Source organism: Muntiacus reevesi, chromosome 9 (assembly GCF_963930625.1).
Source record: "Muntiacus reevesi chromosome 9, mMunRee1.1, whole genome shotgun sequence".
Lineage (NCBI taxonomy): Eukaryota > Metazoa > Chordata > Mammalia > Artiodactyla > Cervidae > Muntiacus > Muntiacus reevesi.
In genome coordinates, this window is record NC_089257.1 from 85,599,105 (window position 1) to 85,614,986 (window position 15,882).

At 39.1% G+C, this 15,882-nt stretch overlaps 1 protein-coding gene across 2 annotated transcripts in view; it reads right to left on the reverse strand.

Annotated features, from left to right (window-relative positions):
• Positions 1 to 700: 700 nt before the first annotated feature.
• The window catches only part of PDGFD (platelet derived growth factor D), a 263,650-nt gene continuing 248,468 nt past the window's right edge, over positions 701 to 15,882 (reverse strand). For both annotated transcript variants that reach the window (XM_065945262.1, XM_065945261.1), the window contains exons 6-7: positions 14,343 to 14,557; positions 701 to 3,446 (exon numbers count right to left, since the gene is read on the reverse strand). In XM_065945262.1, coding sequence (XP_065801334.1) covers positions 3,321 to 3,446; positions 14,343 to 14,557 — 341 coding nt within the window. In that variant the 3' untranslated portion in view covers positions 701 to 3,320. The remainder of the gene's footprint in view (positions 3,447 to 14,342; positions 14,558 to 15,882) is intronic.

The window sequence follows — 15,882 nt, forward strand, 5'->3', positions numbered from 1 at the left end:
GGTCAGATTTGTCACTATATCCAAGGACATCCAGCTTTCTCTCTGATGCACTATGACACATTCAGCCTCCACCTGCTGGAAGGAAAAGCCCCCAGCTCTCACAGATCACTTCCCAGGAATCCTTACAAATGCTACCAGATTGGTCATCTGCCTTCACATAATTTTACATGGTTTGTAATTTACTGAAAGCACTCATGTTATGAGGGAAAACATATATATGATCTTCAAATCTAGTATTTTGAAATATTTGGGATAATTTTAAAGTATCTTGCAGGTTTAGGCATTCTGTTGAGGGGGTTGGTTAACACTGACCCACCAGCTGTGGTGTTCATCTAAATGGGTGAAGGTGTGAGGGTGAACTTAATGTTATTGATTTCAGGCCTGAAAGGAGAGAGAGCCTGTGGATTCTGCAAAGCAAGAGTGTCAGAGGAGGATATCGTCTACTAAAAGCCTGCAGGGAAACAAACAGTCAAACAAAGAAGCACCAAGAGCAGCAAAAAAACAAAACTCAAGTCCCATCTCATTTCTGGTTTCCAGTGGCTTCCAGAAGGGACAGGGTAAAATCCTGTTTTCAGGGAACAATATTCTAAAGCCAGGCCCACAGAACTCACTCAACCTTGTCACTCCAGACAGCTGCATGTATTTGGGGAAGTGAGTCTGTATCATTGTGCACCTTTTAAAACTGCAGTTGAGTACTAAATAATGGAGTAGCTTTGTTTGTAAGCAATATTTATTTTTCATGAAGATAAGAGGCAAATTACATTTGTTACAGAAAACGCTATGGGAGGAAAAAGCTGCATGTTACTAATATGACCCCCCCAAAAAAAAAAACCAGAAAAACTTCCTCTTATGAAAGTGCTCTGCCCTATAACATATTGAACAGAAGGCATTATTCCAGGTGAGTGAGCCATGCAGCAATGAGGATTTATTAGGATTTGTTTTGAAATGTAATTTGTACGGTGAGCTTTTTATTCCTTTGATGGCAATGAAACAGATTTATTGGCTACATGTTGGAAGTGCAATAGATAACAGATAACCAAGGGAGAAGTTTTAATAAAACACTCAGGAAAGAAAAAAAAAAAGAAGTGAGTAAGAATACATGCTTATATGGCAGCTAATAAATAAAAAGTTGAGATAGGGCTTTAACTGAAAACCATCCTGGTTATTGCAGCCTGGAAGGTTTATTGAAAATTGGGTAGAACACTCTAATTTTTCATACTTAACAGTTGAACAAGTTAGAGTGATATAACTCAAATTTTGGTTTTGGTCCAGGAATCCTATGTTTTCACAGGAAGCTTTCAAGAGGCTTGCAGGGGAAGAGCAGTTCCTGATTATTAGAGGATCTGGCTGTGTTCTTTCTGGCTGCGCTCTGGATTTTGGACAACTTAACAATAGAGCATCTCTTTTTACCAGTCATCCTTTGAGGTAAAAACACTGGACACTTGCAGGGAAGTTTTGAAGGAATATCTTCAATAAGCATTGACCTTTCAAAGAGCTGAACAGAAATGAGCTCCTAAAGATACTTGAGAACTTGGTCCTGAAAGCATCATGCTCAGAAATCCAAATATATATAGACTGTTCATCTGACACTGGGACTTAATGAGCCCCAGTCACACATCCCTCATTTGACTTGGCTGTGTTCAATAGGGCCCTGGACTCAGGAAAGAAACCAGTTCTCCTTTTTTATTTCAAGGCGAGAAGAAAAATGTCCTTCTCTCTGAGCAGCTCCAGAGCTATCTTGATTTTAGTATTGCTTTCTTAGAGTCTTCCTTTGGAGAATGATGAATCACTTCCTACACTTGCAGTCAGTCCCTGAGGCCTTAACAGACATTAAGGAGCCAAGGCGGAAAAATTACTCTAAGTACCAATAATAACTACCAATGCAAAAACCATTTCCTAGGGTAGAGCACGGCCAACCTTGTGCTCTCACAATTTGCAGTGAGGCTTCTTAGAACAAGTGCCATAGACTTGGAAAGAACCAGAGACCCCAGGTCTCCTTTCACTTAGTTCAGAAACAGGAATTCAACTGAATTGAACAGTAAATACAGTTAGGAATTTACATCAATGAAATTGGGTTGTTTTACTGCACAAAAGCTTCTGGGCTATAAAGTAATCCATGATGGCTTGCCAAATATAAAATGCCACTGTATACATATATACATTGTCTCATTTAATAATGACTCATAAACAGATATATATATATATATATATATATATATATATATATATATATATATATATATGTAAGAGATAGGAAGAGATATGGAGGAGATAAGAACACAAAAGCAAGATACATAAAATTAATTGGCATAATTTGGAGAGTATGAGTCATTATTAAAGATGGATTCCAATCAAATGTTCCATCCCACTCCCAGTTAATATTTCAATGCTCACATTTTTTTACTTTCAACTGCTCAAACTTTCCAGTGAGCATTATTTTGAAAGGCTCATACAGAGTCCCAATGACATTCTCCAAAGGAGTTACTTTTGTGGAGAGGTTTTGAGAAGAAACAATTCAAAATTTTGCTTCAGTTTACACATTATCTCTCATAGGATAATATTAATAAACCTTGTGAGAATTTTTTGAAGACAGGTGTTAATAAGTTTGCATGCCTTGGCAAGATACACCAAGAGAAGACTTAAGGGCTTTATTTCTAAAGCACCTATATTATGATGACATGCTTTTGGAGACAGGTAACTATTGTCTATATAGCTAAGTATATAGTACATCTCATGAGAAAAACGGTTAGGAATGTATCTTTTCCCAGAAACCATATTTCCCTCTTTTTATAATTAAGATGTATGCACAAGAAATGCACATTTATTTGATTTTTAATATAAAAGGTGCTTTCTTTAAAAGAGCAAGATCCAAAATTATTTTGTGATTCAAAACTTAAAAATAAACAAATTAATCTTCCAAATCTTCTAAAGACATGTTTAATGTATTTACTATGTCCCTTATTTTGTCAGATTTTAAGAGTCTAAATAATTAAACCATATGTAAGCACTGGTATACCTGGTTATATATACTGAGTAAACCATTTGGTCTATTTACACAGAGACATGGAGATGATATATATATATATATCCTCAGACACTATTATTAAATGCAATCCTATATTCTTGGATATAGAGGTTGATGATACACCTTTCTACTTGTCATGGCACTAACAAAGCTAGGTTGAAAGTCAGCAACCACTTGTATTCATTGCTTTGCAGGCTAATAGTAAGTTTGGTTGCTGGTGGGAAAGGGATCTCTTACCACACCCTTCTCAAAATAAAGGTTCTTTTGTGTTTAATGAAAGTACATGCACATTCTCTTATCGAGGTGGTCTTGAGCTGCAGATACAGTCACACCGCTCATGGTGATCCAATTGGATGTCAACGAGAGCCATGTGCTTCGCTCTGCCCCTCCTCTTGAAATGGCCAGGTTCAAACTTTAACACCTAGGACAAGAAGCATTTCCTGTTAGAAAGTACCTGGGATTTAACTCAATTACATACCACTTATTCTCTTTATGACAACTGGTTCTTAAGCCTTTGAGGATCTGATGAAATCTACAGGCTCACTATTAGAATGCACACATACAAGTGTTGTTATAGACAATCACCGACTCCTTAAAGTAATGGAATCCACTGATCACAGAGCAATGCCTCCTGCATTACCTACCTGCAGGGTCATGAGGACTGAGGGGTCTGAGCAGGTGTTTACTGATCACTTTCTGAGGGCCTGCTTTGTGCCAAGTGCTGTCCCAAATATTAATACCACAAAGAGTCTTCTGACTAAAGCATGTGTTATGGATAAATACTGAGAATATCACTCTCTCCGTGGACAGGACAACGGATACAGTTATGACCTAATACGCTGGTATGGGGACTTCCCGGGAGAGTGGTTAAGAATCCGCCTGCCAGTGGTCTGGGCAGACCCCACCTTCCCCGCCCGCGCCTGGAGGCAGTGCTTTGTACATCAGAGGCCATCACAGTAAGAAGCCCTTGCGACACGGAAGAGCAGCCCCTGCTCACAGCTAGAGAAAGTCCGTGTGCATCAACAAAGACCCGGGGCGTCACCCCCCGCCCCACAAAAGTGCTGGCGTGGCTAAGTGCATGGGTGAGGTAAGACATTTTGCCTCCTTAGTGGTCATAAATAACTGAAAATGTGTGTATGTTCTTACACACAATGTGTTCTTACATATTTGATCTTACATATCGAATAATACCCTTTACAATTCAAAAGAGATCATGTTTTCTAAAATGTTTGCATATTAATACCTTTGAAACAATCCAACATTTCCTGAATAAATCACATCCTTAAATTTTCACACTGATAGGTGTAAATGTGATTTTAAAAGTTTTTAAGTTTAAATAGAAGCTAACCCTTCTTCCCTAGTGTGGCCTTCACTGAAGTCAATATTTGCCATCATATACATAAATATACATACATAAACATCATATACATATACATTATATCATATATGTAAATATATATACAGTATTTATGTATATATAGCTAATATATATACAGTCAATTTAATTGCTTCTTTATGTATATTCTTAGGCTCCTGTTAGCTTTCATTTTTGATTCTGTTCTATTTTCCCTTTTCAACTTTAAATTCTGCATGATACTACCATACAACTATGTAGCATTTTGTAGTTTTAAAAAAAATTTGCACCTATGCACTGTTTTGTCTGCCCCAAGACAAACCTTGTCATACAGTAGAGAAGGCGTCTTTACTCACAGTAAAGGCTAGAGAACTGAGATTATAAGGGAGGCCAGGTGCCAGGGTCTTCTGTCAACTCAGATCTGAACAACAGCGCGTTGCTCTCTGGACTCCCAGCACACTAGGACCCAAGGACCAGCGCCTCTCTAATGTGGCTGCAGTTTCCTTCTGTATCTCTCAGGTGTGTCAGGCACACATGTGAACTGAAACGGGGCCCTGATGCTTGGTATACTTTGCTCTGAGATGAAGATTAGATGCGAGGAAATCTTGTTTTCTAGGCTGTGTAAGTTTTCATGGCATGCCCCCAATTTTTCTACTGTGGATTATCTTCCTAGCAATCTCCTCATCCTCACATTACCTGTTTCAAGTTATAAGCAAATCAAAACCATCTACTAGGAAAACAGGCCTAGAGCCCTCAGGCCCCATGCATCCACTTTACTTTAGCGCTTGCCTTTTTAAAGCATCGAGGGGGTGATATTTATGTATTTGGCTGTATTGCACCTTAGTTGTGGTGTGTGAGATCTTCACTGGATCCTGCAGGAGCTTTCACTGGGGCACACAGACGCTCTAGGCATGGCACATGGCCTTCGGAGTGCACGGACTCAGCGGTGGTGGCATGCGGGCTTAATTGCTCCACAGCATGTGGGAACTTAGTTCTCTGACTAGGGACTGAACCTGTGTCCCCTGCATTGCAAGGCATATTCTTAAGTACTGGACCACCAGGTAAGTCCAAACATTTAGCCTGTTTTTCCATAAGAATTCTGTGGAGCAGGTCATTCGTTCAATGTTCAGTAAAGCAAGGAGCCTGGGCTCTGATAACACAGAGTGAAATACCTAGTCCCACTTGGAGAAGAGCTTCAAAAGGATATTTGTACTTTTGTGAGTACAAACTGGGGTTGGGGGATGGGGTGGGAAGGAATGGCCTAGAAGAGTTCATGAGGGAGGCACAGAAATACTGGCTTATGGTAAAGCTAGTCCCAGCGCCAGTTTTGATAGCTAATTATATTATCCTTTTTACCTAAATTCCACTGAACTTACACGATGCATCACATAGTTTCATATGACATAGGCTTTCTATTAACGAATGCTTTGAGGCAAGGATAGCATAAGTAATTACTAACATTATTGAGTATTTGTTAGATGCCACACAGTTATGACTGGAAGTATTAAACGTTTTGAGCATCACTGTAACACTATGATTTAGGTACTTTTCTAATACTGTTTCAGATAGGGAAGAGAGAGACTAAGGTTGCAGAGTCGGTGACTGGCGTCACCAGTGCTTGTCTCCATGCGTGCCCTTACTGGGAAGGAGGACTTTTGTCTGTTCTGGTCAGCAGCGTGTTGGGAACACAGTGGGCTTCCAGTGGGATGCGTGGCCGATGGCCATGGTGGGTGACGCTGCCAGTTCACAGTATGGGAACCTATGTTCACAGCCTCTCTTTCCTGTCTCCCCCTACCTCACTTCCACCCCAACCTCCAACAAGGGGAGGGGCGCAAGACAAACCAAGCCAGAGGCCACAATGAAGTGGCCTATGCTTTGCATCACTTGCAAGTCTTTTACGGTTTTGAAACAGAATTTCTGTACTGAGAGCAGAGTGACAATGATATTTTCCTTTCCCTGCTCCCATGTTCACTCCTGCTTCATCTCTAAAGAAAATAAAAACTGTTGCTTCTCCATGAAAAACTAAGTAACCAAAGCATGGAAGAAGTGTTTATTGCATTGTGGGATATTAAATACCCTGCTAGGATAGATAGGAAAGCCCTCCTGTGCCACACTTGGTCAGAGTGCCCTGGAAGAGCTTAAAGCTTGGGTTCCTGCAACTTAGCCAAGAATTTCTCTAATATTAGTCACTATTTTCCAACCCTAATAAACCAGATCTGGAGGTTGAACTATTCAGGGGAATAAAATGATTTCTAAGAAGCTGAGCAGATGATAAATATTCTCTTTTTAAAAAAGACCATTATCAAAGCCTAATAGGTTGCCATGACTGACATCTATAAAATCAGTGCTCCATTGATTTGCTTCCTCATTTGATGAGAAATGAAAGTGTGTGCTTTGGAGTGAGAGCCGAGCCTGGCCAGTTTTTTCTAACTGGTCTCCCGATTGTTCAGGGATTTTCCCTGTGTTTTATATTAAGCCACGTTAGCCCAGTATATATGTGTTTTGCTGATAAGAGGAGAAAAATGAATTGGCAGACACTTTTCCAGACAAGACAGGAAAGCACTGTTTGAACAAAGTGGAAATTGGACTGCTTTGCTGGCTGATCACAGTGCTGACGTTCAAAGCTCTCAGACCATGTAATAGTCTTAGGTTCAGGTACACGGCATTGAACGGAGGAAGAAAGCAAAGCTGATTTGAGAGAGCATGGAAAGTTAAAAGAAAAATGAAAAGCCTTTATCTGAAAAAGCAAACTGTCTCTGGGTTATCTGGTCACCTTTAAAGGGAAGGAACCGTTGAATTAATTACAGTCGCCGTAGGACACTCACTAATAGGTACCTTCACAAAATGCTTTCCTATTTTCTGCTCTGTGATTCACTGCTGCAAGCACACACACTGAAATAAAAATCCATGAAGGAGCAGCCAGCCATTTCTTATCACCTATGGGTGAAAATGGCGTTCTTGACCCTTCTCCACCATCTGGAAAACCACATGAAGCCAGGGAAAGTTGATTTTTATTAAATGGAGAATGACTGAAGCAGTTGGTGGCTTTCATACCACTAAACAAAATCAAAGATGCTCAGTTTGCAAATTACCATATCACAAAAGATATTTACTACAATTACTCTCTTTGTTGCCAATAAACCACTGAATGAATCATTGCCGTAAAGTTATTACAGTAATAAAATAGTACGAGACAGAAAAGCTACCTGCTGAGCTGGGTTCTTGTTTATTGGAAATATTAAAGAAAGGTCGTTAAGGCCTGTAACAGTTTTCAAATTAATGGCTGATGTAGGAACACAAGTACATATTTTAGGACACGTGCACTGTATAAACCCAAATCATTGAGGGTTTACTTAAGATCCACCCAACTTCTAAAGCAGGCAGCACTCAGTACACACACTTTCTTAAGGAAAAAAGCTTCATATTTTTCCTTACTTTATGACTTCTTTCATGCTTGTAGACTTTATAAAAATATGCATACAGTTAAGATTTTTAAGGTCTGGTAGTCAACCTTTCTGAAATCTAAAGTGACTACAAGCAAAAATATTTTGAGGTGAGAAAACATATTATTTTCTACCTGGGTAACTGTCCAACTTGAAGGTAATAGTTTCAAGGGAGATTGAAAGTTGTAAGGGAAGGAGTGATACCAAGTCCTGAGATACAGTCCTCAATAAGAAAGACACAAATAACAGAGTTCAGCACATTTCTCTGACAAGCTAAGTATGAAGGTGACTAAAGGCTGGGCTTATAGTGTGGGTCTATACAACCCTCATAAATTTTGAAAATACAATTTTGACATCTGTGGACATTTACTTATAATCGAAATTTTCTTGTGAGCACTCTGGGGGTGTATTCAGCCACAGTTCTACCTTTAGAGGACTTAAATAGGAATTCCAGTTGAGCTGTTTCAAATTCTGAAAGATGATGCTGTGAACGTGCTGCACTCAATATGCCAGCAAATTTGGAAAACTCAGCAGTGGTCACAGGACTGGAAAAGGTCAGTTTTCATTCCAATCCCAAAGAAAGGCAACCCCAAAGAATGCTCAAACTACTGCACAATCGCACTCATCTCACATGATAGTAAAGTAATGCTCAAAATTCTCCAACCCAGGCTTCAGCAATACGTGAACCATGAACTTTCAGATGTTCAAGCTGGGTTTAGAAAAGGCAGAGGAACCAGAGATCAAATTGCCAACATCCGCTGGATCATTGAAAAAGCAAGAGAGTTCCAGAAAAACATCTATTTCTGCTTTATTGACTATGCCAAAGCCTTTGACTGTGTGGATCACAATAAACTGTGGAAAATTCTGAAAGAGATGGGCATACCAGACCACCTGACCCACCTCTTGAGAAACCTATATGCAGGTCAGAAAGCAACAGTTAGAACTGGACATGGAACAACAGACTGGTTCCAAATAGGAAAAGGAGTACGTCAAGGCTGTATATTCTCACCCTGTTTATTAACTTATATGCAGAGTACATCATGAGAAACGCTGGGCTGGAAGAAGCATAAGCTAGAATCAAGATTGCTGAGAGAAATATCAATAACCTCAGATATGCAGATGACACCACCCTTATGGCAGAAAGTGAAGAGGAACTAAAAAGCCTCTTGATGAAGGTAAAAGAGGAGAGTGAAAAAGTTGGCTTAAAGCTTAACATTCAGAAAACTAAGATCATGGCATCTGGTCCCATCACTTCATGGCAAATAGATGGGGAAACAGTGGAAGCAGTGTCAGACTTTATGTTTTTGGTCTCTAAAATCACTGCAGATGGTGAGTGCAGCCATGAAATTAAAAGACGCTTACTCTTTCAAAGGAAAGTTATGACCAACTTAGATAGTATATTAAAAAGCAGAGACATTACTTTGCCAACAAAGGTCCGTCTAGTCAAGGCTATGGATTTTCCAATTGTCATGTATGGATGTGAGAGTTGGACTATAAAGAAAGCTGAGTGCCAAAGAATTGATGCTTTTGAACTGTGGTGTTGGAGAAGGCTCTTGAGAGTTCCTTGGACTGCAAGGAGATCCAACCAGTTCATCCTAGAGGAGATCAGTCCTGGGTGTTCATTGGAAGGACAGATGCTGAAGCTGAAACTCCAGTACTTTGGCCACCTCATGCGAAGAGTTGACTCATTGGAAAAGACCCTGCTGATGGGAGGGTTTGGGGGCAGGAGGAGAAGGGGTCGACAGAGAATGAGATGGCTGGATGGCATCACGGACTCAATGGGCATGAGTTTGAGTACACTCCGGGAGTTTGTGATGGACAGGGAGGCCTGGCGTGCTATGATTCCTGGGGTCGCAAAGAGTAGGACACGACTGAGCGACTTAGCTGAACTGAAATAGATAAATAATTTTAACAGTATTTTAGAGGATTAAGGACTACATGTTCAATGCACCAATTGCAGAAAACATGATGGAAGCTGAGCTGGGCACCAAGTTTCAGAGCACGGCATTAACAATGAGTATCATTCATGTCGCAAATGGGTCTTTGTCTAGTTGGGGAGTATCATGCCCAAAGGCAGGTTTGCTAAACTTTGGCAAGAAGGCTTAACATGAATCCAGATCTACAAGGAAAAGGATGTATGCACTTTGCTGTCCTTGGAGGGTCCCAGCACCAGTAAGCTATCAAGGCTGTAAGGGAGTCAGAACAGAGCAAGCCCGACCACACTCTCAGGATATTCCACCCACGTCTGTTGAGTGCTTTACAGCCTTCAGAGGCTTTCATTGTCCCAGGATTCCCCAGAGGTAAGCAGCACAGGTGTTATTAATGGTGGGTGGATAACTTTTTTATACATAGTCTATACACATTAAATGTTCCAGATCATATCTTTGTTCTTTTGTATTTTCTTAACATTTCCACCACCAACTTGTTTATATTCCTAACACAATCTCGGCAAGGTAAGATTTAGGGAATGGTGAACAGATATCATATAATTTCAGATCTGTCTGGGAACTCAAAATTGTAGAATATCATAGGGAGTAAACAAGGAAACCCGAGGCCCTGGGAAGTTTTAGGTGGCTGGCCCAAGGTGGCCTCTCATGTGAATCCACATATTCTCTCTTCAGTTGTGTGATTTTCTTTGTCTCTGTTGTCTTGTCTCTTATAGGAACAGACAGGAAAGGTCTGCAAGAGAATCTTCTCAAGGTCTCAGTCAAAGAGGAAGCAAGAAGTAGGGAGACTCTACATAAGCTGTAGAAATGCTGCTTCTGGGAAAAGAATAAAGATTTTTGTGACTTTTTTAATAATCATAACCCTCAAATTCATTGCCTTTACCATAGAGTAGAAACTTTTGGAAAAATATTGTTTTCCTGTCTTCTTGGTCTCAATTTGCGATTTTAGCAAACTGTTTCAATGACAGATACTTAAAACATGTAAAAATTAAAAGTATCATTCTTTTATCTCAAGTCTAAATCTCAATATTTTATTATCTCCAATCAATCTTTTGTTTTATATATAAATATCTGCTTATATCTTCTACCTCTTATGTTTAATGGGCAACAAATTTTTAATACAAAATTCTTATATATTTAATGCAAAGTTAAAAATAGTCATTCACAGTAATTTTTTCATTATTCAAGCGACTGGAATGGTTTAGATGCTGCAAGTGCCAGAGACAGAGTTGTGTCTTGGCTTATGCTGTTCACTATGGGAGCCCCTGACCATGTGCAACTATTTACATTCAAATTAGTTTAAATTAAATAAAATTTAAAAATTCAGTTTCTCATTTGCAGTATACACATTTCAAGTGCTCTGTAGCCACAAGTTGCTAGTGACTATCAGATTGGATAATACCGATATGGAACTCTCTCATCACTGCGGAAAGTTCTAACAGATAGGCAGTTGTGCCAGCATTGGGACAAAATCATGAGAGGTAGGACAGTGAAAATTAACTTGTCTTTCTCTGTTGCCTCCTAAGCTTTTGACTGTTGACTGAATGGACATAGCCAGGAGACCAAATGCTTAAAAAAAAAATAGAATAGTAAGTATTAATCTAAAAGGTCAATATATTTCTAGGGAACATCCCTTCATTATACACTAACAAGGGAAGATAAGACTAAAATAATAGCATACTCTAATAGTCTACAGAGTAAGTATGTTTTCTGGAATTTTCTTATTTTAAAAATCCCCACCGAAAGTATTTTTTATATTCTATATATTCCAAGAGAAGCAATGGTTGCTAGGAAAGAGGAAGAATACTTTAGCAGGATACCTACAAACTTTTCAGAAGAGGGAATTGTACAGATGGAGCATTTTATTGCAGAGTGCAAAATGCTCAGATCTCTACAAGGAGAAGTCATGTGACCTGGGGAATGAGCAAAGATCTTAACTTCCTTTCATTTATAATTTCTAATTATAATTATACAGTTTTTTTTTTTTATAATTATACAGTTTAATTTCTTAGACTTTATTCCTTAAATGTTGAGCCTTGAAATATCTGTGGAGAATCATAGAGGCCTGATTAGGTGGCAAGTTCCAGTCACCCCCTTAAGGGTGCTCATCTCGTAAAAACTCATTTCCCATCTCATCAGTTCCAACCGGGAGGCGGGCAGACCAGTTTCTCATTTCTCTGCATTAAGACTACAGGGCCAAAACTAAGAGAAGAGAGGGCAAGGATTCTTGCCTCACGAGACTGAGCCCGAGTAACCCTTATTTCTGGAAATGGAACATGCCTCCTGGACAGCATGATGCCTGGGACATACTTCAAGGGCATTTTAGGAGGCTGGGAAAACGTGCCAGCCGCATGTGTTCCAGGTGTGTGGTAACTGATGGAGTGATTGATGCGCTTTTGTCCTTTTGTCCAGAACTCAGCAGAGTGATTTTGCACAGAGCTCAGCAGACTCCGAGAAGTAAAAATATCATGACACGTTCCACAGAGATGCTTTAGATAGCAGTTTCAAAAAGATTCCACATTTTAGACCCACTCATGTGACTGAACAAAGAGATCAAGGGCTTTGCCTCCTAGATATTAATTGTGAATAGAAACTTACAGGTAACAGCCTCTGTGCAGAAAGACAATAGACCTAAGAAAAGGACCCTTCAGATTCTTTCCAAGTTAACTGTCTGGGAGGTTAGGGCTCTTTTGGGTGTGTGTTTAACTGTGTTTCCACAATAAGCAATTAAAAAGAATTAAACTACAACTTCTCTCTGAGAGGAGAGTCAAGATGAAAATAAAGCATCAAAGGCCTGAACTTACATGTTTTCCTCACAGTAAAGACTAGGTAGAGATCTTGTCACTTCTTGGCTTCTTTTAACGCAAACCAAATTACTGCATTCTGCATTTGTCCTCAGTGTATGACTCAACATTACAAAATTCAGGTTCTTAGACACAAAGGACAAAGTCCAATCTAGAGTTCATCAGGTCACACAAAAATAAAACACAATGAACACAGACAACAGCATTCTCTGGATATGAGAACAGATTTTTTTTTCCCTTTGAAAAATGTGAGGTGAAGTAAGAAATTCTTGTTACTAAGAAAACATGCTCTGTGTAGGTCTCAAATCGTGTCTGCATCTATCTGAGGTAAGCAGGGTTATTGTGGCCTCCAAGCTCCTACTTTTCCCACGTTGAAAATACCACTTATGACGAATCCCTTTTCATTTAGCTCAGTAATTACCTCTTAACTGATTATTGTTTTATTGTTTTCAGGATAACAAAGTGGTTGTGTAAAGTGGGAGATTTTATTTAGGGGCACCATCTATTCCTTTGTTTTGATGGATACTTTTGATGGATGAAAAGCAACTCAAACAATAATTCCTAACAATAGTGTTTGGTTCATATTTTAGATTTTAAACATAGTTCAATATGGTATTTTACCTCTTACAAAATGCACTTCATATGCACTGCTTTGATTCCCCAGAGCCACCCTGTATGGGGTTATCATATAATTTCTTAAATCCTATTTCACATACATGAAAACTGGCTCTCTAAACTTTAGTGACTTGCATAATCAGGAAGTGATAGAGTTGCTGTCAGTGTCAAGAGCAGCTCTAACTCTGCTTAAGTCCACGGTTCCTTTAATCTTCAATAACGTGCTATACATTTAAAATGAGAGTGCTCAGTGTTACCGTTGGTAAGTATATAGACTTTAGAAACAGTGGATCAGTTTAGGTCCCATTTCTCTGAGTTAGTGACCAAGTCACACTGGTCAATCCACTGTTCCTCTTAGGCTTCAGTTTATTCATCTATAACAAGAGAATACAAATAGCATCTCCTGACAACATGTGGAGAAACTGCCAAGTGAGCTAATGATCGCTTATAATGATGTCTGGTACACTGTAAAGACTTATGTGTATTTCCTGATATTATCATTAAAAGTTGCTGCTCTCCTTAAATTTTCATTCCTCTTACATCTTTATGTTTACTTTTGTTTACTTTTGCATAATTTCAGAGCTGATTCCCCAGAGCACGCAGTTATATTTAGGAAAAATTAGTACTTCTGGAAGAAAAATATTTCCATAATTAGAGATTGAAAAAGTGTCTGACAAAGTATCTTTTCTGACAATTTATACTTTGCTATTTTTACCCTGATTCATTTTTCAATGAGTTGATTGAATTTAAGATTAGCTCTTAGTATTCTCTTAAAGTAACCTAGATTTGCAGTCATATGCTGTGAATGAATCCCATTATATTTCTGTAAGTAAGCTCTCAAATTATTGCGTCAAGCATTTGATTGTGTATACTAACAAGACCGTTGTCAAGCCACATATATATTATGAATAAGGGTTAGAAAAAGGAATCCCTATTTCAGGATGGACCCACACCCTCCCTAGGGACCTGCCTTTGCAAGTTAAGCTCAAGTACAATTCCGCAGTCATCTCACTGGGAGGTGTCCCTGTGCAGTGGACAACCTGAACAACCAATGCGACGGCCCAGTGTCCCAGCACCCTAGAGATTACAGGACTGCTGTAGCTGCTAAAGGGCCAAGTGCAGCACTGCAACAAGAAAATTCTGGAAACAGCATACCTCGTGATACTTTTTCACAGTTCTCCCTGAATTGCACGTACAGGACTTCCAGTTGACAGTTCCACAGCCACAGTTTCCTCCGCAGCGCTGCACAAGGAGGCAGCGTGGAAAGAAGACCACATTGGTAAGCTTCAGCTCTTCTCTCAAGTTGACGGAGTAATTCCTGGGAGTGCAACTGTAACGCTTGACATCGTCATTGAGCCTGTCCAGGTCAACTGTAAGAAACACACGCGCTAGGTAATCAAGGGCACGACTGTGGCATAAACACTCAGCATGCATTTGGGAGCAAGGTGGGGAGATTCTGTGAGGACAGCTGTAACCCAGGGATTGACCCTATTCATGGGATCTCCCAAATAACAAAGGTGAGTGTCGCATGCTCAGTCATGTCCGACACTTTGCGACCCTGTTGACTGTAGCCCACCAGGTTCCTCTGTCCATGGGACTTTCCAGGCAAGAATACTGGAGTGGGTTGCCATTTCCTTCTCCAATACCATAGGTGGAAAATCTAATTTCTCTTTTGATCCTATCTTCACCTTCAAAAAAAAAAAATCAACAACAGCAAAGAGAAAACAAAATGACCTTCAAAAACCTAGCTAAATCTTGGCTCAATTTTTCTTGCACCTTTCTAATGCAAAAAAAAAAAAAAAAAGTTCCAATGAAAGAAAATAAAACATTCAGCAATTTAAAATAATTGTCTTTACCTTAAAAAATATGTGTGTGTGTGTGTGTGTGTGTATGTGCAAATGCAAATGTATATATATATACCTTCTTGACTTTAAACAACTCCTGACTCTAAGCCATTACTTAATATAGTTTGAATTATATCAGGGATACATTAGGGAGAATTATTCTAATTTATTGATCTGACAGTGAAATTCTACAAGTAAATGTGATGAATAAAAAGTTTTAGCTTCATTGTAACTCCAAGGTTAAGCAAAATGTCAAAGGAGGAGGAATTTGGAGGTTGGGGATATGATGCATGTTTGTGCATTGCATCCTAGATGGTAGTATAGCGTAGTGGTTAAGTGCTTGGGCTCTGCAGTTAATCCACAGCAGCATTTAACTCATGGCTATATCTCCTTTTAGTTGGTAAGTTACTTGACTCCTCTGTACTTCTGTTTCTTCATCTACAAAATGCAAATAGTGTAACTTTATTTATTTCAGCAATATTTGAAGTATTGAAAGCAGAGTGCCTGGTATTCAGTCTGGTTTTTATCATTCATCTTGATTCAGTTTCTCCAGTTTTTCCCTTTAAAGTCAAATGGTCAATAATTTAAAAAAATTTTGTTTTCAGATCTGCCTATTCTATTTCTCTCTTTTGGTCATTATTCTATGTAAATAATTATCTGGGGGGTTGGCTATCAGGACTTCTTTGAATTAAGAGTATTACACTAAATTTTCAGATTTTAGTCATTAATATTTTACTTGAGTTACATTTGTATTATTGTACTATATAAATTATATTTTAACTTGTGGTCTCGAAATCCATCTAATCATCCATCTATTTGGGATTCAAATCCTCTGGCGGGTGAGCATGTAC